This window comes from Furipterus horrens, unplaced genomic scaffold (assembly GCF_987537825.1).
Source record: "Furipterus horrens unplaced genomic scaffold, mFurHor1.1.pri manual_scaffold_2, whole genome shotgun sequence".
NCBI classification, from domain to species: domain Eukaryota; kingdom Metazoa; phylum Chordata; class Mammalia; order Chiroptera; family Furipteridae; genus Furipterus; species Furipterus horrens.
Window position 1 is genome coordinate 168,853,568 of NW_028327172.1, and position 25,240 is coordinate 168,878,807.

The following is a 25,240-nucleotide window of genomic DNA, read 5'->3' on the forward strand; positions in this document are numbered from 1 at the left end:
CCTAGTTTATCTTCCCTCTAGCACAGCATGTACTCAAATGCTAATTACAAGTCAAGTGTTAATTATCTCATAAACGTTTCTTCAGATTACAAAGCATTAAATGCCTGTGCCTCTCTAAAGGGCTGGATTTTTGAGCTCTGTTCCTTTTCCTGCCTGGGTTCCAAGCTCTTCTCTTTCTGTCTCCACTTTGAGTTGTTTCAAAATTTATTAGTCAGGATGCCTCCCACAGGAGAAATGGACTCTGTTTCTGAAAAGTTGCTACATTCTTGTCGCCACTAAATCACTGAGCAAAAGACAAAAACAGTTGCAAAAGATAATTAAATGAACTTCAGTGAAGAGTGAACTAGTTTTAAAAAAAAGTCAAAACACAAACCAAAAAGAAAATGGCACATTTAAAGCTTCTCCATAACAAGATACCAAAAACAAATGTAAAGCTACATGGCAGACTGGGTGAAAATTATTTGCACACAAGACAGAAAGAAATAGTCCAGTGGGGGTAGAGGGAGGGAAAACAGGGATGTGAACAGGTTATTCAGAAAATAAATACAAACAGCCAATAACCATATGAAAAGATGTCCAATCTCACTATAATCATAGTAAATTGGATAGTTTAACCATGTAAAGGTGGTTGTATCTTGGGGAACCATTGGCCATTTTTATTTCAGAATTACTTCAGAAAAGTAATTTTACTTCTTACACTTTAAAGGCCTATTTTTTAAAAAGATTTTATTTATTCACTTAAAGAGAGGGACATAGGGAGGGAAAAAGGGAGGGAGAGAAACATCACTGTGCGAGTGATCATCAATCTCACATACCCCCAAGTGGGAACCCTGGCCCGCAGCCCAGGCATCTGCCCTGACTGGGAATCGAACCACTGACCTTTCGGTTCGCAGGCTGGCTCAACCGACTGAGTCATATCAGCCGGGATAAAAGGTCTATTTTTTAAAGGATCAAGTGAAGCTGGACAGTAAAAGTCACTGTGACAACCTCTTGACATTTTATACCCAGACCTTCAAAGGCTCATTCCAATCTATGACGACCCCACAACAACATGCCTCTCACCAAGGATCTCCTCCACCCCTCTCCAGGCACAGAGAAGAGGAAACACAAGAAGCAGCACTGGGAGCAGAGCCCTGATTCCTACTTCACGGATCGGAAATGCCCAGGACGCTCGAAGATCACCACCGTCTTTGCACGAACAGCTCTTTGGTGTGTTGACCGCTCCACCATCCCGTCAGCCCACAGGAGGAATAGCAAGGCTTCCAGTAGGACACTCTTTCAGAAGGAAGCACCACCAAAAGCACCCAAATCAAGATGAGTGGGGAACCATCCCAATAAACACATTTTGTGTTAAAAAAAAAAAAATTAAAAATAAATAGATGAGTGGTGTATCATTGAATAGTCCCCAAGTTGTGTCCATTTTAAGGTAGTTTTCTTTTCCCCAATTTCCCAAGCAAATACTACCCTTCTAAGAAGCTCATAAAAGCCTTGGCATATTCATTAAGTGTTGTGCTACAACCAGACAAGATTCAAAGATTTCTCAATGATGAATTGCCATGCTAATACTGAGCCACCAGGTAGGGCAGTGTTGCCCTGTTTTGGGTGCCAATGAGTTCAACAAAACTTAAAAAAAAAAAAAAAAAAAAAAAATTCAAAGATTATAATAAAGAAGTATTTAGCTCAAACACCTACTGTAATATTCTGGTTCCACAACAATAAATAAAATGATTTAAATTTTAAAAACAGTGTTTCCTTTTACCAACATACATCTCAGACAGATCCTCATGAAACCTATAGTGCCATTTTTAAATTTAATATTTAAATACCAATATCATAAGTGATTGACTTGGAAAAATCTCTCTGTAATTAATACAAAATGTACAGCAGTGCGGAATAGTATTATCAGCATTGGCTACAAGTCAGTCAAGAGTAAAAATTTCAGCTCTGCCACTTTTGAGCTGAATGACTCTGAGGTAGGTTTTTTCTAAGTCTACTTATCTTTAATTTTAAAGTGAGGATAATATCTATTATCATAGGTTTGTCACAGTTTCAACTCAGATTATAGAAAGCAACTGGTATAGTCAACATGAAGCAATTTCAAAATAGATAATATTTAAAAAGTTTTTCTATATCAATTACATGTCAATTCTGCTAGTCATTTAAGTATGTTTATCTAAGATATACATATAGATATCATACATCAACTTCTAAAATGTAATTACTTAGTCTTCCCCTGAATCCTATATCCGCACTTCCACAAAATGCAGACATCTCTGAATAACCACTTCTCACACTATTATTTCTAGAACTTCCAGCAAACATGTTGGTAACTCTCTGGAAAGTCATAAGTGATGAAAATGAAAATACTGAAAGCAGCCCATTAATTTTCACACAGAATAGTTTCAAGAATCATTGCTATACATACCATTTCAATAAATAGGAAGAATAAGCAAGGGTAAGGCCCTGAATACAGCATCAAAAAGAACTACCTACCTATAACATTTATATGAGGCTGCTTTACCCAGTCACTCTGCAATATTTCTGACAGACAGGAGTAAATTATATTTTGTGCTGTCAAATCCAATTGGTGTGGTCTGAACAACCCAGGGCTGAGACAAGAAATGGGTGAAATTAAAATTAAAACCTTCAGGTCCTGGATGGGGAGCTCAGTTGGTCAGAGCATTGCCTCAATGTGCCAAAGTTGTGGGTTTGGTCCCAGTCAGGGTACATACAAGAATCAACCAAGGAATGCATAGAGAATAAGAACAACAAATTGATGTTTTATTTCCTCTCTCTTCCTCCTTCCTCACTTTCCCTAAATAAATAAAATTATTTTTAAAAAAAGAAAATTAAAATATTCAGCCCATTCCATTTGTGGTCACTTTTCAGCCCTGAAAAGTCCCCTCTGTCATGTATTCAACCATTAAATAATAAGAACTGAAAATTCCTTCGAGGACGTTATGCCACAGTAATTTTTACTGGTCAAGTCTTTCTACATAGGCAAGAACCTGGGCTTTACTACGTGGCTATATTTTGAAGCACTTATTGAGGAGCTCTTTTGGGCCAGGAATTATTCTTTACTGAATTAAATTACAAAAAGGAGCAAGGCATGAAATTATGGTACAACATTCGGCAGCCATCCGTCTCGAGAGACGATGGTGTAGCTTCTTAAGAGTCTATCAGCACCGCCGAGAATGGTTCTGCAGTCCGACTCGGGAGTGACACGGTATCTGTCTCCTCCCGTGTTGAATCGACATCTTGCGATGATGCTGGAGTGTCCTCTCCAGTGAAGCTGAAGCTACACAGCCTCGAGAGACGATGGTGTAGCTTCTTAAGAGTCTATCTGCACCGCCGAGAATGGCTGTGCAGTCCGACTCGGGAGTGACACGGTATCTGTCTCCTCCCGTGTTGAATCGACATCTTGCGATGACGCTGGAGTGTCCTCTCCAGTGGAGCTGAAGCTACAGAGCCTGGGCAGGGTGATATGGAGGGTCTGCTGTTGCCCATGCAGCAGACGCCCCCTCTCTTCGCAGCTGAAGGATCCAAGGGAAAGACGGAGTCAATACAGCTTGGCTTCAGGTGCGCCGCAGGAGTTGCCGGTGTTGACTACAATGTCAAACCGCCTTAGGGACTCCGGCTCCGGATTTTCTGTCGGGGTTTACTCCCTTAGCCTTTCCCCTGAAGAGGTATGCCGCAAGGCAGTAGAGGTGTTTTGGAATCAGAGTTTTCCTTCTCTGATGTGCCCTGACTGGAAGATCGAACCAGCGACACTTAGCTCGCAGGCCGACGCTCAATCCACTGAGTCAAACCAGCCAGGGTTATCTATGAATATTATTATCAGATTATTCCTTAAAATTAATTTCATCTTGGATGCATTCTTGTGAACATTTCCCAGTTTGTGGACTGAGTTTCTATATATTAGATTGCTCACCTACTTTCTGGAATCTTAGCTTGCAAGCTCAGTTCAAGACATCTGCTTATTACAAGTGCCTAAGATGAATGGAAATTCAGAAAACTAGTCCTCCTCACTGCCTTGGTGAGGGGAAAGCTATGAGGCCTGGAGAGTCCTGAGGGATGAGGACCAGGTGCATAGGGAGTGAGAAGAGGCCAGCAGAAAAGCATTTACGTGATGCCCAGACAGGAGTGTGAAAGAAGGGCATGTGCACAGGGCCCTACAAGCAGCAAAAAGGGGTTATGGAAAGGTGTCACATCATGGAAGGGCGTGCACGCAGTCCTGGGGAGGTGAGCTTGCAGCCTGAAGAGAACCGGGTATCGAAGGGCCTTTCTGCAGAAATAAATTAAGGGGAGGACAAATTCAGCCTCTCCAATACCTTTTGCCTTTGGAAAACCTTTTAGCCCAGTAACGGGGCCTTTGAGTTCTACAGGTTGTAAACAAATAGGAAATACTTTTTAAGAACTAGAGTAAGCACTCAAATTTTAAACTAATAGTCAAAAGGGGTCTGAAATGTCATAATTTCTAACTAACCCTCTGGTTCCAAGTAGGACAGAACAATCCCATTGCCAAGTTGCTGTTTGTGATGACTCTTTAGTTGTATTTACTCAGCTGTGGTGCACTCTGACCTTTATGAACCATGTACTTGGTAGGGTTTGGCTTTCTCCTATGGATTGGATTCTGGGTAAAAAAATTTTTTCTCTAATTTCTGAAGAAAAATGAACATGTATACTTTCATTATGAGTTCCCTTGATGCCTAAAATAAAAAGATTTATTTTATTTGGTTAGGGGTCTGAAATATGATTCAGAAGTCATAACATCTCTCAAATGAATTTTTCCCTATCAGAGTTGAGCTCAAATGTCTTTTTTTAAATACTTACATTTTAATCTCCAAAATATGAAAATGGCACCTCTACAGAAGTTGGTTTGACAAAGCCAATATTCAGTGGATTCAATTTAGAAAATCAGCAGGAGAAAAGGTCTAAAGTTTACAACATTGCTTTCCCTGGACCCACGCACCTCCCCCACCCCACCCCACCATCACCACTGCCAAATCAGAGTTAGGATTCAATTACAATAACAGGGCAATGTTTTCATGAGTTTCAGATACTCAATAAGAGGTGTAATATTAATATAACTGCATATCAAAGTATTGTGTGTTGACCAAGACTTCCATTCTAATTTGCTTCTGTTGGCCTGAAAAATTAGAAACAAATCCAGCATTTGACTTGAGTTGGGTAGTCTTTTCTTCCAGGCTAGGGAGGCTTTTCAAGCCAAACATAACACGTGGAAGGAAGGTTGTCCCATGTGTGCACACGGAGCTTCCAATTCCAATTTCTCAGTAAAAATGCTCCAACATACAACAGTGTTTGAGCAGGATAAACTGAGATGGGCTGAATGTTCAATGACCATGTAAAATGCCAAGGATATCTTTGAAAGAACAGAAAGATACCCCAATACTCCTCACTATGCCTTTTGCTCAAACTACTATCTTGAATCATATGAAACTACCATTTTTGTAGTTCAGAAACAACTAAAATCAACTACTTTATGTGGTTCAACCTACCAGCATGAAATACTGCAGAATTAAAGGTAATTTCACTATATTTTTCTGATGATGTAACTAGACTACTTGCATCTTAAAAACATGATGAAGATTAGGCTTTTGAACCAATGTCACCCCAATAAATTCAATAAGAACCAATAATAATTTTTTAAATAGTAGTCTTTTGGAAGGAAGGATATCAAAATTCATACAAAACCAAAACCAGACATTTTTTCAATAAAAATGTTCTAACAATTAGAAAAAAGCTAAATTAAACTCTTAAGATGTTTTCTAACTATTCTGTTTACTATATATATCTTCTTTTTGTTTTTCCAAGACTCTCTAATTCTCACAAATTTTTCCTGGAAAAGACATTTTTCTGTAGGCAGGAAGAGAGGGAAATAGGGGAGGGCTGGGTTCCTGCTGGACAGGGAAAGGTTAATGAGAAATTCAAGCCTCAGCTGAACTCCCCAGGCCTCAATTTCTTCATTTCAAAGAAAGGCCCTGGATCAGATGACTTCTAAAAAGTCCCTCCTGGCTTTAGCACTAACAATTTATTGGAATTTGGAGTAACACACCATATTCTACCTATATTCACTTGCATTTTACATCATCTTACTGCCAGCTCATAAATAATTTCACAGCCAGTAAGGAACAGCCATTAATTGTCATTGGACATCAACCAAAAAGAAAAAAAATCCAATCCCTTTCACTATATATAGTACATGTTTTTGCAGAGGGAGCATTGGCATGAGCTAGCAGAATCCCTCCACTCTTCTCTGCTTTGGTTCCTATGTAATCATATAACCCTCAACCTTGGTTCTTCTCCCAGTTTGATCTTCTATGGTTCAAACCTGCTTGGAGAGATCCTGTTAAGGAAACAATTAAATAGTTTTGATGCTGCCCTCAAATTATCTATGTACTCCCATCTCAGAGTTCAAGCAACTGCTACACTTCTGTTGTAAAAACAAGCACATTCTCCATAAAAAGCGCTTTAAGTGTTCAAATGTTAAAACACTCTAAAAGGCATACCAAAAAAAACCCAAAAACCAAGGTTAAAAAAAGAGAAAAAACCTTTAATGGTTTCTTTATTCAACTACAAGAAAAATGAATGAATTATTTCCAGTGGAAATCAGATTGCAAATTGGCAGTCTCAGCCCACAAACATGTTTATGTGGCCCACACAGTATTTTAAAAATACTTGATCTAGTTGCCAACATTTTCAGATGGGAAAATATCACTTCAAACTCTAAATGTCCATCTTCTCTTGAAAAACTGAAAACCATGGTACCACTAAGGTTCTCATTTCACTAGCCAGAGCCAAGGTAGCCTGTGCTTGCCCATATACAGCAGTTTGAAGATATGATAAGCATTGGCCATTTTGATACTTTTCTCCCTTAAATAAATGAATCAAATGATGCTCACCCTGGTCAAAGATGGTTTCTGCATTTCTCTCCCTTACCATCTTATAATACCATAAATAAATCCAGAACCGAAATGAGGCCTTCCAAAGCTGTATGATAAACCATTGATCATGAACTATCTTAAAGAGATTACAGAAGGTAAATTTCTATTTCTTATTAATGTTATGGCTATATCAGTTAAGCATTTTTCTAACTGTAACAAAGTGTAAGCATTAATTGAGATCTATATGGAATAAATTTTTCTTTTTTTTCAAGATGTGGTATTACTAGATTTAAATTTGATCTATTATAAAAGTTTTTCAAAATCTATAAGCTTAATACAGTTAAAAAACACTGCTACTCATACTAAGTTTGTGCCCTCTTTCTGAAAATAGTTGCTATATATTCCTAATCAGGTCATAGTCATTTCAAAAGCCTTAATAGTTTCTTGTCTCTACCCTGCATGAAAAGGACAGAGTAAATGATTTGACAAAACATCTTCCTAAATGTTATTCTTGGCCCTACCATGGATTCAAATATCTTTTGTCAAGTAGAGATAAGAAGACTTATTTCACAGGAGTATTATTAGCAAAAATGGCACAAATCTGAGTTGTAGTAACATTAATATGTAGGGTGTTAACCAACTATTTGCTATCTCCATGAACCATGGAACCAAAGCAAATTCAAGTAAGCTGCAATGTGGATGGTAAGATTAGACATAGTTCTTGCCTCTTTTCCAAGACAGTGGTTAACAGAAGACAGAGGAAACACAAAGGGCAGACTGGGGGAGACTTAACAATGGAAAAGAAACAGTATCCTGTTGCAGTTCTAGGCTTGCCATTGTTCAGATTGTTGCTGAAATTTTTTTATAGCTCTTCTTCTAAAGCATATTATCTTTTCCATCAACAGGACGGCTGAGCCAAGACCTGGGAGCATTTTTGATGATACAAGATCCTTTGACCATTACAAATTCATTCCCCTTAATATCTGACCTCCTAAGTATAGAGTCCCAAATTTAGAATATACATATTCTGCACTTATCATAAGGAAGAAAATCATTATTGTTCCTAAATTCAACAATAAAAGCACAGCAACAATTTTGCTTTATGTTGTGAAGTAAAAGTTCACATTTAAATATCATTGATGCAAGCATTATTTTCTTCAATGTACCCACATGACCAAAATGTGCTTGCTACAAGAGTTTCTTTTATAAACAGAAATATAGAAAACAAAACATGCATTTTCTATAATAAGCTGCATCAGTAATAGGCATAAATTCTCAGCCCAAAAGATAACATTTCACAAATGATTTCTTTATACTAATTACAAAACAGTCCTCTTCAACAAGAATAATCTATGATACCTCAAGTAGACATAGGAATAACACCTGTGCTCTAAAAGTGGTCAGAAGAATATGCCGTTTTATAAACGAGGTAGAAGTGACTCAGTGCTGCAAGTTTGAGCTCAGCCAGGCAGTCCATCAGGCAAGTTGCTCTGACAGAAAGCACTGGGTCATGCAATGTGTGCTCAAACCCAGTGACTACTCTCTGGAAATAAGTGTTCCAAGGACACTGGGCTAAAAATGATCCTCAACTTGCTTTCCACCTTTTAAAATGCCTATGACTCAATAGCACTGCTGGCATTCAGTAAAGCTCAATGATAAATATTGCATATGGATACTGTTTAAATGTTTAAATTATCCATAAACCCAAAGTTCAATATAAGCCCAGGTAAGTAAGGCCTGGCACAGTGACCGTTCCATCTCTGGGCTCAAGCCTGGCTTTTTATTCTGAGGATGATGGCGATGAACCTTTTCAAGCATAGAGACTATCACTCATCTCCATACTCATGATCTATCGTCAAACTATAACTTTTACCATCCATATATTGTACTTCAAGTCTTTTTTTCTTTTTCTTTTTAAATCATAAATAAAGGTGAAGACCCCTGAGGACCTCTCCCTGCTCCCTGGTGCCATTCCCCTCCTTCCCTCAGCTCACCAGCTTGGGGGACAGAGGTAGGGAGGGGAGACAGGAGGTTAGAGAGAAGGGGAGATGGCCGACATAACATTGGATTGGGTGGGGATGTAAAGTAGAGCATAGGGAATATGGTCAATAATATTGTGATAACGGTATAGTATTAGATGGGTACTAGATTTATTGGAGTAATCACTTTGTAAGGTATAACTATCTAATCATGCCCTGACTGGTGCGGCTCAGTTGGTCGGGCATCATCCTGCAAAGCAAAGTGAAAGGTCACCAGTTTGATTCGCTGTCAGGGCACATGCCTGGGTAGTGGGCCCAGACCCCAGTTGGGGCACGTGCAAGAGGCAACCGATCGATGCTTCTATCACACATCAATGTTTTTCTCCTTCCCTCTAAACATAAATAAATAAAATCTTTTAAAAAAGTAAATGATATGACGGAAGGTTTCATTATAAAATTCTCTCTGCTCATGTATTTCTGGAATTTTCCTTAATAAAATGTTTTTCTAAAAAAAATAAGAGAGAAAGAGAGAGAGAGAGAAATAGATATTAGATTCTCAACACTTCTAGACTATACTCCTAAAGCTTCGCTCTCCATAATGGTAGCCACTAGCCACATGTGGTTATTAAATTTAAACGCAAATTAGTTTAAATTAAACAAGATAAAAATTAATTCTATAATTGCATCAGCCACATTTCAAGTATGCAATAGCCACATATGGCTAGTGACTACCATACTGGATAACACAGTAGTAAAACATTTCCATCACCACAGAGAGTTCCTGGGTCAAGAATCTAATCAAACTACCTCAGGGTTATTGTGAAGACGAACATTTACCCACTGAAATCTAATCACAGGAAAAATGTGTGAAATTATACAACTTCAATTAAGACATCACTGCCGTGTATGCATGAATTTAGTGGCAAAACCAATTAGCAGCAACATTCCAAATGTATATTTAAAGAAAAAAAAAAAAAAAAGGCAAAAACACCACCTGAAAAATGATTCCAGTTTTAGTTTGAGAAATGGAGAAGGCACACATTTCAGCTTCCAATTTGTTAAGTTTTCTCCTCCTTCTTTTATTTTGGAATAGAAAAGCAACTATCTACTTGTTTTTTTAACACTTAATCTTCTCATGGTTGGGATTAAAAATTAAATCAAATTGCTGATGGGAGATTATTCAAGGACAGCTGAAATGAAACATCTGGGCCAAAAAGTCAAGGCACATAAATACCAAAATCCAGGAAGGCTGACTATGAAGACTGTGGTCCAAGCGTTCATCTACATCTAATTCAGTTTCTGTTTCCCAGGCAGACTGAGTACATCTCTGAGTAATCTATGTCTCATGTGTGTATGTGTCTCCACACGTATCTGAGAGACAATGTAAAATAATCGCAAAATAACCTTGACTTTCCAAAATGAGATTATTTTGCTGTCCAAAATCATATTCTGGAACTAAGGGAAACTGATGAAACAGGCAATGTTTTTAGTGTGCCTTCATCACTCTAAAAAAAACCAACCGCCCCCCCCCCAAAATACTAATAACTATTTTACATTATGTGTAAAAAAGTTAAATATGTCAGGTGAGTTAACACTCCCAAATATATCTGTATCTCAGTTCACAAGAAAACAGTATTTTTCGACCTTTTTCCCCCACCTCCCCAGGCAGGGATAGGTATACACAATGCTCCTCAACCAAAGGGCCTATGTGTGAGAATATGGGGATAGGAGAGCAGAAATTGGGAGCAGTGGTTGTTCTGTCACCTACAAGTCCCTTTGTCCAAGGCTAGTAGGAGCTGGGGGTTAAATAATTTACCTGAAAAGGCACTTAAGGACTGAGATTTAAAAAACAATAGTTATAGCCTAAACATTTTATTTTACCTTGAAACATATTAACATACACCCATTAGCCATTTTTTTCACAAAGGCCAAGATTATTTTCATCATAATGAATTAGAGGAATTCTAAGTAGAGATGTCTTTCTAGCACAAACCCATAGGCATCATCCATGATTTCCAGTTTGTTTCTTTCAAGTAGACCCAGAATTTAAAAGCATTGTAAGGCAAACTAAATGCAAACTTTTCCAATCCTTACTTTTGTTTCCAACTTTTTTACAATTTATTTCTAAATCTGGTTTTCTGTAGCGAAATTCTCACCTTTACTAAATCTTTCCAAACATCTAATTTAGAAGTAACTCTGTTTTTGCACTTATACTTCATAGATTATTAAATTATGCCATTATGATGATTACTACAACTGGCACAAGTATGGCAACGAACAACTGACCCAGCAAGCACGGGTATCTGCTTATTGATCCAGTTAACATGGTGGGTACAGAAATGCATGTGCCCTAAAATAAAAGAAGCCTATAAGTGGAAGGCATCTGGAATGCTGTGGGCAGTCAGTACGCTCTGAAGGGGCATGGAGTGTACATACTAATCTGGCAGAGATTTGGAAAACATTCCCTCCAGATATAATTTTTCAGTTGTCTTTGGTGTACCCTTTTTATCCCTGCCTTAAACCAAAAGGAGATATTTTTAATGGTAGCCTAGGAAGAAAGTTGGGGTTATCTTCATAGCATTCCTCAAATTACATTCTAAACAGAAAAGAGGAGGGGAATAAAATGGGCCCTCCTATTTATGAATTCTGAACCAAGTTCCTCATGTTTACTATCTTAACAGACAGGAGAGGGCTGGATAGTGGTGACAGGAGCCTGACAAGACCCTCCCAATCATGGAGACTGAACATTATCTTAGTCTCAGACTTTTCTACTCAACTAAATTGTAGGCTTCTTGGCAGCATGATCTGGGGTCTTATAATTATGTGTTTCCAACAACAGGGGGCACCGGGCAGAAACACTGAAGGCCCTAAAATATCTGATTGGTTGAGGATGCACCATCATGAACCAGGCTGCTAGTGGTTGAGACTAGACGTGGGTATAACACACACAACTCGGTTACCCTCTCCTGAATCAAGACTTAGTCCAAGACCTTGAACCTTAGTGAGAAGGAGATCCATATATCCAAAAATAGATTTCGATTCTTGTTCGGTTTGGCGGGAAAATGAGAAGGAATATCCTTTAGACATCTTCACTCATGCACGGTGCTGGCTGGAGCTCAATGTTTGACTTAGTGAATAGGAAAACCTATTGAGGCATAAAAATACATTTTTCAAGAAAGAATATTTACTAATATTAAGCAGTATCCCTAACTCCACTATATGCCTATTTAACTGTCTATTACCTAAAGTCCCTGAGAGTCCTCCTCACCTCAGCTTTGACCAGGTTATGAAATCCAATTTAGACTTGGGTTTTCTTCTACCCAGCTAAAAGCCAGCTTTGGAATAGCAGCTAGAGGCAGCAATTTAATTATTTCAAATTAGTCATTTCAATGGCTGAAACCTTATCTTAATTTAATTTTCAGCTTTAAGATCATAAAATACCTTGGAATTCTAGTTTCTGAATGGGGCAAATCTGATTACCAACAACTAAAAGGTTTCTTTAGAGGGCTCAGAGATAAAATTGTTCAACTGTGGACCAGCTAACAACATTACCCAGGGGAGGAGTGATTAAGAGGTTGACTAAAAGATTGAAAAGGGTTTGAAAACAAAGAGGTATATAATAGATAAACAAATCATTCCATCAAGTAGAGGTACAATCTTAGATTATACCCACCCACACACACAAGAGAAATCAAACCACATCTCAAAGAGTGGAGCAAAGGTGACAAATTTGGGGGGAACTAAAGAATGAATCAGTTTGGTTCATAAAATTTCTAAATTGCTATTAGAAACCTCCTCTGGGCTTGGATCATAGAAAGTAAATGGATGACTTAAACAATTTTCCTAAGAACTCTCAGGCAGATACTTAAATTAATCTGGGCCTTTAAAATTGCTCAATATGCCCTGGCCAGAGTGGTTCAGTTGGGCATCGTCCCACAAAGTGAAAGATCGCTGGTTCGATTCCCTGTCGGGGCACGCACGTGCCTGGGTGGTGGGCTCAGTTCCTCACTCTCTAAAAATAAATAAATAAAATCTTTAAAAAAAATTGTTCAATATTAGTTAATTAATGTTGTTTCAAGAATCATGACCTCATTTTTTCTAATCTATGCAGACACTATAAGCCCAGATTTTCTCTGACTTTTTTTTCAAATGTTTTAAACTTTGACACAACTTTATAGCTCATGTATCAAAAACATATTTTTCCCATATACTCTGTATCTAATTTCTAAAATATATACTATGTAATTGATTTGAAGTGGGTAAGTAAAATAAGTTACAAAATGAACAAGGCACTAGGCACTCAGACACAAACACTTCCATCCTGAGAAGAATGTGAGAGTTCCATTCCCAGGAACTAGAAATGAAAATTACAGAAAATGATGTATCCAGCTTTTTCCTTTTCCGAGTCTGGTTTTTAACACAGTTTGAAGTCTGCTCTCCAATAACTAGTAAAAACCTGATAAAAGGTCAGTTTTTTCTGAGCATATTTTTTTAATGTCCAGAGTAACATGGTATGTTACAAAAGTAACATCCATGCTACCTCATTTGCATAAGGTAAAACAAGAGCCTCAGGAAACACGGTGTTTCACTTAGGTTTCCCCAAAATGCAGGGGCCTGAGACAAGAAAATACATGCATGTAGCTACTTTGGAAAGTAATCCAGAGAAACAGGAGTAGGGACTGGGAACAGTGTAACAGGGAAGGACAGACAGCCATCCTAGGGGTATACAGTATTCCCTCACTTATCGCGGTTATTACATTCTAGACTGCACCACCTCCCAAACCGCGAGATAGGTGAAAATTCACGACGTAGGAACCTTGCATTTATTTTAGTATTTATATATATTTTAAGGCTTTATAAACCCTTCCCTCACACTTATAAACCGTTCCCAGTCCCTTATTAACCTTTTCTACACTTTAATAAACACTACTTAGGTTCTTAAACATTCTACACTCTTAAACCTACATAACTTTAACAACATACATATACAGTACCGCAAAATTCCAGGATATAGCGAAAAATCCGCGACAAATAATAAAATATATTTTTAAAAATCTCTCAATACAGTAAGGCCACGATAAGTGAAACGTGATATAGGAGGGACTACTGTACACATGGTACTAATTACCCCTGGGGCCCAGGTGTGACTTTCAGATTGTGCCTCAGAATTAAACAATTTAGTGACAAAAGAGAGAACTGTTTATCCCCCAGCTTCCATCCCCAACAGTCCATGGCTGGCTCAGGGGATGGTAACTCCCTTGGACATGCAGATATGTCTTGAGATCAGGAGAGCTAAGCAGAACCCAAATGGCTACAGCAGAGAAGCCTGGGGGACAAAGCTGTTGATACCAGATACCTGCCTGAAATTCGCACAGCAACAGCTGGAATAAAAAAGTAGACTGAGAGGATGTGGGCTGGCCCAAGTCTCATCCAATCGATCCAAAGATCCAAAGGATCACTTTCACCCACCCAGTCAAATGTTTATTAGTTGGGGGTGCACAACACAGTCCCTGCCCTTAAGTCTTCTTCAGTCCTTAATCTGGCACAACACAGGCTAAGAACTCATGAATGTGCTCAAGGTTAGCAGGACATATTGCTTATGGTAATGAGATTTTTTAAATATTCACAACTATACTTGATAATTCCTTTTTACTTAAAAAAAGTAACTCAAAGAAAGTGGAGGGAGCTCCAGAATATCACATGGGTGACACATACATAAGTGTTGTAGGCACCACTGCTACAGAAAAGGCACCAAAACCTGAGCTGGAGAGCAGAGGCTTCATGAAGAGAGCATGTTTGAGCTGAGCCTCAGAGGTATGCTCCGAAGGAAGACTGCATGTTTCAGGAATGGGACAGAAGGGGTCAAGGCTTACTTCCTGCTGGGTAAAATGGAGGGGCAATTCTGGTTTGAGCCCAGTCTTTGATTAAAAGCCCTTATTGTTTCAGTATTTGTTTCCCTTTCGTTGATGATGAGTATTTCTTGAATCATTGTAAGCACTCTGTATACTAACTCATTTAATCTGGTGAATCTTCGAGGAAGGTACTGTTAGTATTTTACAGATGGGGAAGGTGAGGTGCACAAGGCAAGTTATTTCCCTAAGATCCCAGAGGTAGTTAATTGGCAGAGTGATCCCCCAGAATCCCAGCAATCTGACTCTGGAGTTCACATTCTTGACCAAAATGATGTATACTACAGCCATTCCGCAGAGAGAAAACCAAGCAAGAAAAGAAGGGCGCCATCTGATTCGTCTGTATTTAGGGACAGACAGGCTGAGAAAGGACTGATTTGGAAGCATCCCAAGGGAAATAATTCTGTCACGCAGCTGGATGTCCTAATGGCCTCAAAACCATTTCCAGAGAGTACAGTCCCAGAGCTGGGGCCACAGGAAGCAGCACAGAAAGTCTTTCTGAAGGTCACCACCCATCACTTGGTGACGATGCTACTGATGCTCTCTGTGATTGAACAACAGAAGTAATCATACTCTCTGCCTTCCATTCATTCAGGCTCCTTAATCCACACACTTTCTCTCCCTCTCATCATTCTAACATGTCCAGCTGGAATTAGAGTGCGACAAATAGAGTAAGAAAATCATTACAGATGGAAAGATAATTTTGAGAAAATTAATAAAGACCCTTGGTTCTGTAGCAAACTCACTGACTAGGAAGGTATGGCAAACTCTTACTACTCAACACATTCCCTGACCCTCCCAAGGGGGGGATTTACTTCCCAATCCTAGGGCCCTCAAGCTTTGCCAAGTGACCGCTCTTTGTGCAAGGATTATTATCCATCTCCATCCTGTTAAGTTTAGGAGTGACCATTTACTTTGGCCAGGAAAGTTTGTGTGGCAGGACCCATCTAAGCACTGGAAAAGTCAGCTCAGGGCTCAGCATTCTTTTTTTCTGTCACCAGACTGGCAATGTCCAAAGAGCCTGGGTCCTGGGGTCCATACAGCATGGAACAGACAAGATCTCTGCATGAGAAATAAACTTTCGTGGTGGAAACTACAACTCGCGGCCAGTGTGTTACTTCAGCATAAATGAACCTCACTGACTGAAACAGTGGTAGATCTGCCTGCGTCTAACAGTCATCGTTTCTAAAGCCCCTCTCTCCCGCTAACTGGCTGTACCAGAGTAGGTAAGCGGTAACTTCTTTGTGCCTCAGTTTCCTCATCTATATTACTTACTTCTCAGGAATTTTCTGAGGATAATTGTCTTGATAGTAATCTAAATAGAAAAAAATTAAAACTCAAGATGCTGAGCAGGCTTCCTGTGCAGTTTTTTCTCAAGGCTTTTCTTTCCAACAGGAGGTCTGAGTAAATATGATGGGCACCACATGAGACCGACAACAGGCGTGTTGGTCTGGAAACAGTATAGAAAGCGATGATATAAATGAAAAAGGTGTGAAGTCTTAAGAGAACCCTGGCTTGTAACAAGCTTTTCTCCTCCTTTTATAGAATGCAATTGATTTTTAATTTTGCAATTGATTGCTATCTGCAGTCCAACGTGGAAGGGATCCTACCTACCATTCTCCCCCTTCCCTCACCCTTCAGGACTCAGTTGCTTCAGTGTCTAAGAAAAGAAGAATTCCTATTTCTACATTGAGGAAGGGCTCAATACAGAAGACTAGCAGAGGAAAACCTATGCTGAGGATGTTGTCTTTTGTAGTCCCCTCCCCCTTCTCTTTGTGTAGTTCCTCAGTCTCCACTTCCTCTATTGTTTAAGGGCTTAATTTAACCATGAAAGGAATCATCTCCCTTGATCCTTCATCATCTCCCCTCTACTGTACTGAATCCTCAGGAATTAGTACTCTGCAAACTTTCAATGTCTTCCATCAACCAATTCCTAGAATCTGAGATACCCTAAACTGAAGGGCAGGTGTGCAGAGAATATAAAATATTTAAAGAGCTGCATAGTAAATATGCGTATGTCCTGAGGAATGCACAGCATGATCTGGGCTCTTCCCAAAGCCCAGCCTCACTTCTGTCCACTCTCTGAGCACTGGCATCACAGGTAACACTGGGTTTCCTTAAGAGGCTCTGCCTCACTTCTAGAGCTGTGCACATGCTGTTCCCTCAGCTTGGAATACTTTTCCACTTTGCTTTCCTTGCTAAATTCTATTGATTACTCATCCTTCAGAGATATTTGAGGAGGGCATCTCAGATACTCAACATCACAACCTCAGCACCTGCACAGAGAAAGTGCGCAAGAAATTGCTAATAAAACAGATAGGTCAGAAGCCAAGAATAATTATTGATGTGCTCAGCTATTGAGGGTTGTTCTGTTCTATAATTTCTAACCTACCTATATTATTGTGATTATACGTCTCAAGAAAAAAAAAATTAATAAGAAAATCATAAATTCTTCCCTAAGGAAAGTTACTTAATTAAAAACAAGCAGATACATTTTTACATTACATATATTTTTCCCACAGTTTTAAAAATGCAAAACAAACAAGCAGGAACAAAGCTCCCACTTAGGTGTTCTTTTCGGAACATGAGCCTTTCCTACCTCTCTACCTCAGCCTGCTCCCTCCACCAACACATCACACTCTGTCCCATGGGTCAGAGTTCAGCAAGTGGACAGAATGCATCCACACAGTTCTACTTCCTGCATCGTCCTTTGACTTGAGCAAGGCACTCACACTCATTGGCACACAGTCTTAAAAAAGAAGGTGGCTCAAAGGCCTTGGCTCTGGTCATATCAGGGAACAGACTCCGATTTCCACCACAGGCCAGGTCTGAGATGATGCAAATTTGACTTTATCCCACCCAGCAAATTCTTTTTGGAAGTCTGTCTGTATCACCTTAGCCCAAGTATTGTTTTTATGTTCAACAGCAGATGCATTGATGGGCTGCCAGAAGGCCTGAGTGGGTCAGGAGAGGTATTGTTTAGTTGGAAGGGAGTTTTCTGTCAATCTGAATTTTAAAAGGGGGGAGGCGGGGTATTAATTACATTGTAAAGTAGGTCTCCTTGGGCAAAAAGGATAAAAACTATAGATCTGTTGGGTCTTTGTTTAAATAATGGTTCAGCTTTGCTTACCCTAACTGGCAGGTCTAGCTAAAGCTATGAGAAACAGTTCCAGTAAATGATAAAAATCCAAGAGCAGCCTCTATCCTCTACCCCTGCCCCAGTCCCAACCAGGTTTAAGGTGCTATAAAGAGAAACAGAAAGCTCTAATTGTAGCCTGTTCCACAGGGATTCAGCAGTGGCACCACCAGTGGGTAGAAACACTGGTTCTTTGGCAATCAATCAAAGTAGGCCATCCAAATCACTCATCCCTTTGTCTGGACACAGACTCCGGGCGGCCTCTTCGAAAGCACTAAGCATCTGTTTCCTTCACCATACGAGTGTCCAAATATTCAGAGAGGGTCCACAGTTTGGTTTCTAAGTAGCAGTTTATTCGAGATGGGTTATGCTTGCTGCTGCAAACCTCGAAAAGTTAATTAGAATACACTAAAAATCTAAGAGCTTTTCTATCAGGCTGGTGGGATATGTATAGTTTTGTTCTTTTAAGCAATTCCTAGAGTCTATTTTTTCATTGTGATGTAGACACACCATTTTTAAAGAACATATTGTAAAAGATTTTTAAAAATCTACAGCTTTTTGAAAGATTTAAAGAGAAGGCATTACCGCACCTCAAACACTTCTTAGATTCCTTAACAACTGCATATAGAATCTTAATGCGTATAATTTATATCACTGGTTAAAGAGTTTTAATTTTTAAAAACCTCCCTCAGGATGACAGCCCCTTTATCATAGGATGGCCATTCCCTGGACTTTTTTCAGCTCCATTAATCTTTCTCCTGATACAACAGCCACAGCCCTCCATGTGGGGTGACACGCTCAAGTCTAGAAATGGCACTCTTACAACAATGGCAAATAACATTTCATTGTCAGTCCCCACGTTCCTCCTGCTGAGGGCAGACCACATCTTCAGGAACTGTATGTAATGATCCTAAGACAGACAAGATCTTTAACCTATATTACCACTGTTGACTCAGCAACAGGAATATAGTTCTCTTTTCCCTAAAATGACTGACATATTCCACTGAAGTTTGTCACTTTAATATACACAGATACTAAATAGCTCAGAAAATAAAAGCTCCAGGTAAAAAGGGAATTTCTCTCGTCCACTGATGCGTCCGCAGCACCTAGCACATTTGCTCAGTAAACAGTGGTAATTAAGTAAGCAAATGAATGAACTTGGTTTTCCATTTCTTTTTGCTCAATAGATAGATAAACAATTAAACATGTTTCTTGAAGGGTATCATAGGGAATGTCCACCAGTGGAAAAATTTAGACACATACCTTCTGCTAGGAATAAACATTTCTGCACGAGGGAGGAAGCTGAACCAAAAGACCTCTAAAGTTCTTATCAACTCCTAGACTCTATAACTGGATGAACACCACACCTTAAAAGCCAGTGGGTCAGAGTGGATCAGCTACAAAAAGCCCGATGCCCAGGTAGAGTAAATTACCATGCTCTGTTTAAAATGAAAATAATAGCTGCTCTGGGACTTGTATGCAAAAATATTAACTCATCTAAAACGTGGACACATCCCTAGGGGAGAAATGCTCTTAACTAATCAGTTATACTCCAGAAACCACAGATGTGCTTCAGGGTCTTCTCAGAGCCAAGCTCCAAAACTATCCATGGGAAAATGGAGACGCGAGGGGATAAGATTAAAACAGAAATAAACAGTATCATGCTCAAAACTGGAGTTTTTGTTTTCTAGCCAACAACAAATCCACTTAATAACATCTGAATTTAGCCTTGAGGTTTAAAAGGTTATAACTGAATATATAGTCATTCCCCTCCTTATCTAGGGGGTTGGACTCCAAGACCTCCAGTGACTGCCCGAAACTGCAACTAGTACATTCATACCTATGATAAAGTTTAATTTGTAAATTAGGCACAGTAAGAGATTAACAACAATAACTAATAATAACACATAACAATTATAATTAACACACTGTAGTAAGTTATATAAATGTGATCTCTCAGCATGAATTTCTTTTTTCCTTCTTCACAATTTCAGGGGTAGAAGATCTGTTCTTACAGTAGATCTTAGCAACATCAGCAAAAGATTTTTTTTTTCTTTTCCCTATGAAAAACGTTCACCCTTTCACTTAACGGAAGCACTTCACCACTTCTCTTTGACATATCTGAATTGCTGGCATCACTACTCTTGTGCTTTGGGGCCATTATTAAGTAAAGTGAGGGTTACTTGAACACAAGCACTGTGGTTTAACATCAGTCTGATAACCCAGATTGCTACTGAGTGACTAAGGGGAAGGAGCATATACAGCCAGGATAAGCTGGACAAAGTCAGGCAGAGGGGTGATTCACATCCCTGGGCGGGACTGAGCAAATGGCTCATCATTATGCTATTCAGAATGGCAGGCAATTTGAAACTTATGAATTGCTTATTTCTAGAATTTTCTACTGAATATTTTTGGACCGAGGTTGACCATGGATAACTGAAACCTCGAAAACTGAAACTATGGATAAGGGGGGACTACTGTAACCACTTCATAAGATAGAAATTATTTCATTTGATATATAAGGGTTTTTGCCCTAGTAAAAGGTCAGATTTACCTGGGATATCACACTAAGATGTTTAAATTCAAGAATGTCTAAAATTAGCCCTGGCTGGGTAGCTCAGTTGGTTGGAATATCCTCTCCATTCGCCAAGGTTGCAGTTTGAGCCCAGTCAGAGCAAATACAAGAAGCAACCAATGCATAAATGGGTGGAAAAACAACCCTATGTTTCTTTTTCTCTCCTTTTCTTTCTCCAAAATCAATAAAAAAATTTTTTTTTAAAGAATGTCCAAAATTGAGGACAAATTATTCAGATTGACCTCTCCTTCAATCTGGATGGGAAGGAAGTTTGTAGAACAAGGAAATACACTCATGTTTTCGTAAACCACTTTTTGTAAAAAAATCTAATTCTAAAGATGTAATCAGAAAAACTCCATTCACACATAGATCAACTTCGGGAGTGATTTTTTTTTTTCTCTTCACACTCTCTTGCTCTAATCATAGAATAGATAAGGGAACAAAAGGGGCAGAGAATTCTAACAAGAAGGATGCAGTGCAGATCCCTTGGAGCTGTGTTTGGGGAATCTGCATGTACTGGGGTTGTTTTGAAGACAAACTGCAGACATTACACTTAAGACATTTACAGAGTGAACAGCAAAGTGAAACAGCTCAACAATTCCTTGGAAATGTATGAAAAGACGTCAACTTTGTAGTCAACATCTGATTACCCACACCACAACTCAAAGAAAGAAGTTTTCTGTTCTTAAACTGTAAGTAATTTAATCTTAATTCCAGTGACAACAGGGAATGTGCAGAGAAAGCATTTACCTCCTCTGAGCACACACTTTTAAATATCTCTGTTATTTGATTGAGCGAGGTCTTACACAAGAATTCTGTGGGATTAAGCTCACATCTGGTTGGCAGACGTGGTGTTGGATATGATTATGGCCACACAACTAAATCTTAAATCCACATACTGTTCCTATTTAACTGACATATATGAACTAACTAATTTAGAGAAAATGTGCAGCAAATTATTTCTTCCACTTCCCCATGCCTCAAGAATGCACCAGCAATAGGTATTACTGAAAAAGACACCCCCCCCAACCCTGCCACATAATATTTGCATTCCCAGATGCTCTTCAATTATCTAAAGTAGACCCTGTTGTTTTAGTGATCTGAACCTGTGCCTTGGAAATAAGTATAGTGGGGGAGGGAGTAATTTACCCAGATAAACTTGACCTCTTGACCTCAATTTTCACACACATACACACACACACACTAGCCCAGAGACTACAAATTCCCTCAATAACAGCAATCTCTGACCACTAATTACCAAAAGCACAATTTGTGTGCAAGATCTGAATTCTTAAGAGCATGTCATTAACTATTAGGATTTAAAATGCGTGCACAACCCACAGTCACACTTCAGTATGACCACTGAACATTTTCTGATCACTGAGGACGTCTTTGAAAACACCTCCGGAACAGAATCACCAAACTAAGTTGTAACACGCAGAGGAATTCCGCGAACTTCCCGGGACTCGAGGGAGGGGCGCGGCGGCGGCGGCGGCGGCGGCGGCGGCGGCAGGGGGTGATGGGGGAGGCGTATCTGGACAGGATTTAGGAGGACGAGCCAGGAGTCTGAGCGCACAGCTTGTGTTTCTGGAGTTTGAGAGCTTCCAGTATCTCCTTAGGACTTTTGTCTATATCTACAAGTCTCTCAAGCCACCACCTGCAGCCACACAGTTACGGGTAGGAGAAGAAACGGAAAAGGGGAGGGAAGTGGGAGTAGAGGAGGAAAAACCTCACGCGAAGCGCCCCCAAAGCGGTTGGGCGAAAGCGGACTTTGAACATCGACAAAGAAATGGGGAAAAAGAAAGAAAGAGGACTGACTACGCCTTTCCCACCCTGTTCTACTCTTCACTAAAAAGGACAGGCCGCCGCAGCCCCTTCGCCCTGCCTGGGCTGAATCCACACTCTCCAAGTCCCACCGGATCGGAGTCGCGCTCCCCAGGAGACGCTGCCCCTGCCCCGCCCGCAAACGCGGGGCTCGGAGCATCCCCCTCCCTTCCTCCCACGCTCCGGGCCGAGGGGCAGCGTATTCTCCAGACACCCGCCCTCCCTTCCTCTTCCTCGCGTCTCCGCCTCCTCGGCCAGCCGCCCCCAGCCTTCTATCCGCGGAGTATTTTAATACCTCCACCCACCCCGACAAGGGGGCCTTTTGAAAACTTCGTGTGTGTATGTAGGGCTTTTGTCCACATCCTGGGCAGGGCCCGGGCACCCGGGTGGACTCCTAGGGGTGTCCGGGATCTCACAATGCACTGGGGAAACCACCACGGAAATCCCACCCCTTTATTTTTGAGCCGCTTCTACAACCGAATGACACGCTTCAGCTAACAATTCTCATGCCGGGTCGCTCCTCCGCGCGCGGGAGTCGAGGGGAAACCCCCTCACGCAGCGCCTTTCTCGACTGTCACGAGGGAAAAGGTGTGCGCGCGGAGAATGAAGCAGCCGAGACACACCTTGGCTAAAAGAATCTTGCTAAGTGGAAAATAGGAGAGAGGTCCTTTTCCTCCCACATCCCGGGAATCGGGGCGCGATGAGGCGATACACTGTTGCATCACTTAGTAGCCGAGCCTCGGGGCTCCTCGCCCTCCCTTCAGCCCCAGATGCGCGCCCAAATTCACGCACACACCCAGAACCACAGCCGCTACCGTCCGGAACCCCGACCAGGTCCCCGGTATTCCCGCCGGCACCCTCCCCAAAGCGGGGACCACCCAGCGCCGGAGCAGTAGCGGGCAAGGGAAAGGAGGCCCCAGCACTCACAGACGGTCTTCCCACGGCCACGGCCATCGCGGCTGCGTCTCTGGCTCAGGCTGCGCCCGGCTGCTCTCCGCTAACAGTAACTGCTGCTCCGGCTCGCCTCCCCCGCGCCTCCCCGCGCAGCCAACGGCATCTGCTCCCCCCACGCCACCGCCCCTCCTGCTTTATTAGAGCAACATGGCCACCCGCCTGGAAGGGACCATTTTCTTCCCAGAAAGGGGTGTAAGCCTGCGCGCCCAGGGTGAGGCGGTTGGAGGGAGGCTGGTGGGCGGGCCTCCAGCTCGGGTCAGCAGGCTCGAACGGCAAGGCTTGCCCTCCCAGAAGGTAGCCGTGGGCCCGGAAGCGACCTTCTCCGGTCACACCGAGAAGCCCTCAGCCAGTGCGCTAGCCGCTACCCCCTGCTCCACCACGTGCCGGAGTCCTAGTAAAAGCCTGGGCGCGGAGTTCCCAGCCCCGGATCCCGCCACGCGCTACGCGAAGCGGACAACTGGAGCCGCTGCGAAGATGGGAAAGGAATGCCTGGCAAGACAGGTCCCAGGGGGACAGCGTCTCGCGGAAAGTTAGCCCCGGGCAAGCACGCCCCATCCGGAGGAACCGGTCTGGAAGGGTGTACGGGCCACCAGGGAGATCCGTGGGCGGCCGAGGTAGGGCTGGGCAGACCCTCACAAAGAAAGAGTTGCTCCTACATAAGTCTATTCTTAAAGGAGACTCAATAACAGGTAACTGGAAGCTGTCACTAAAAGCATTCGGCCGGGTAGGGGACCACAGTGGAGAGGAAGAGGCTGTAGTACAGTAGTTGCTGATGTGGACGACCAACCAGCGCGGACTTGAGAGGAACAAGAGGACTTCCCCGCGGGAGAATTAGCGCAGCTGTGGACTGCCGCAGAGTGTAGGGGCCGAGGCCACCCCGGGTGTAACAAGAGCCCGCCTGTCACACGTGTGGGCTCAGCCGACTTTATCTGATCGCTGGAGACAAAACCAGCGATCCGGAGGCGCGCGCGGGGGTTGCGCCTGGGGGGCTCCGCGGCGGCGCCAGGCGGATGACTGGAGTCTCTGCGACTCCGGGCCCGTGGGACTGGGAAGCTTCTCCGCCGGAGGGAAGAATTTTTCCAACAGCCGCTAGGGCGTTACTGCGTGGCAGTGTGCGGGGCAGAATGGCAGAGTCCTGTTGCGCGCCTGTGCTGCGGCGCCCAGACGCAGGCCTGACAACGAGGAGGTGCTGTAGATTCCCGCAGCTCCTCACAGGGCCGGAGAGGGGGCCCATGGCAATAAGATGATTGAGGATAGCGATGGGTCGGGGAAGGAGTACTAGTTGTTGGATTGAAGCGCAGGGCGTGTATGGAGGCGGTGAAGGGCTGTGATCAGCCCACTGGATTGTGCCATCGGCGAAAACCAGGGCCTATTTAATTAGGTCTAAGACAAACCGCCTCTTTAGGCTGGGACGCCTCAGAATCTGACCTGAGACTTCCAGCAAGCTGGTGTCTCGGGAGCCTTGCGTCTGCCCTCCCTGCTATCCCTGGCCCGGGGAAACACAGGATTGGAAAGCGCTGCCCCGCCTTGGGCTGAGATTGAGTGGTCTCCAGGCGGGGGTCCAGCTGCTGTGAGGCAGGCGCTGGATTGCCCTAGAAGGGTCGAGGGGCTCCGGGCCACCCAGGCTGAGTTCCACCAGCAGGATGCAGGCGGAACCCTCAGAGATGAAAGTATGATGAAAATTCAGTGAAAGAAAGATGAGAAGCTCCGAATGGGGTTCTTTTCAGTCTGTGGGCAGACCCAGACTTGCAGACACTAACTGACCTCTTCGGTTTTGACCAATTTCTGCCTCCTAGTCTTAAAATCTTTTGAAGACATGGTCTACCATTTTATTCAAGCATAACAGTAAGCGCTCAGTAAGTGTTAAGATTACCGCGTGGATGGGTACAATGCAAAAGGAGGGGGAAGAGAAATACTTCCATCTACTGCTCTCTGTGTACACACAAAGAGGTCTCGGG

General features: G+C 41.9%; 1 protein-coding gene and 1 non-coding gene across 7 annotated transcripts in view; one reads left to right on the forward strand and one right to left on the reverse strand.

The window, feature by feature from the left end:
• SEPTIN11 (septin 11) overlaps positions 1 to 23,362 on the reverse strand; it is an 88,042-nt gene extending 64,680 nt beyond the window's left edge. For all 6 annotated transcript variants that reach the window (XM_090266733.1, XM_090266730.1, XM_090266728.1 and 3 more), the window contains exon 1: positions 23,256 to 23,362. In XM_090266733.1, coding sequence (XP_090122859.1) covers positions 23,256 to 23,282 — 27 coding nt within the window. In that variant the 5' untranslated portion in view covers positions 23,283 to 23,362. The remainder of the gene's footprint in view (positions 1 to 23,255) is intronic.
• On the forward strand, positions 1,539 to 1,648 carry LOC150019925 (small nucleolar RNA U6-53/MBII-28). Its single transcript, XR_016509575.1, has one exon. It is a non-coding gene; the product is annotated as a small nucleolar RNA U6-53/MBII-28 (small nucleolar RNA).
• Positions 23,363 to 25,240: the final 1,878 nt, after the last annotated feature.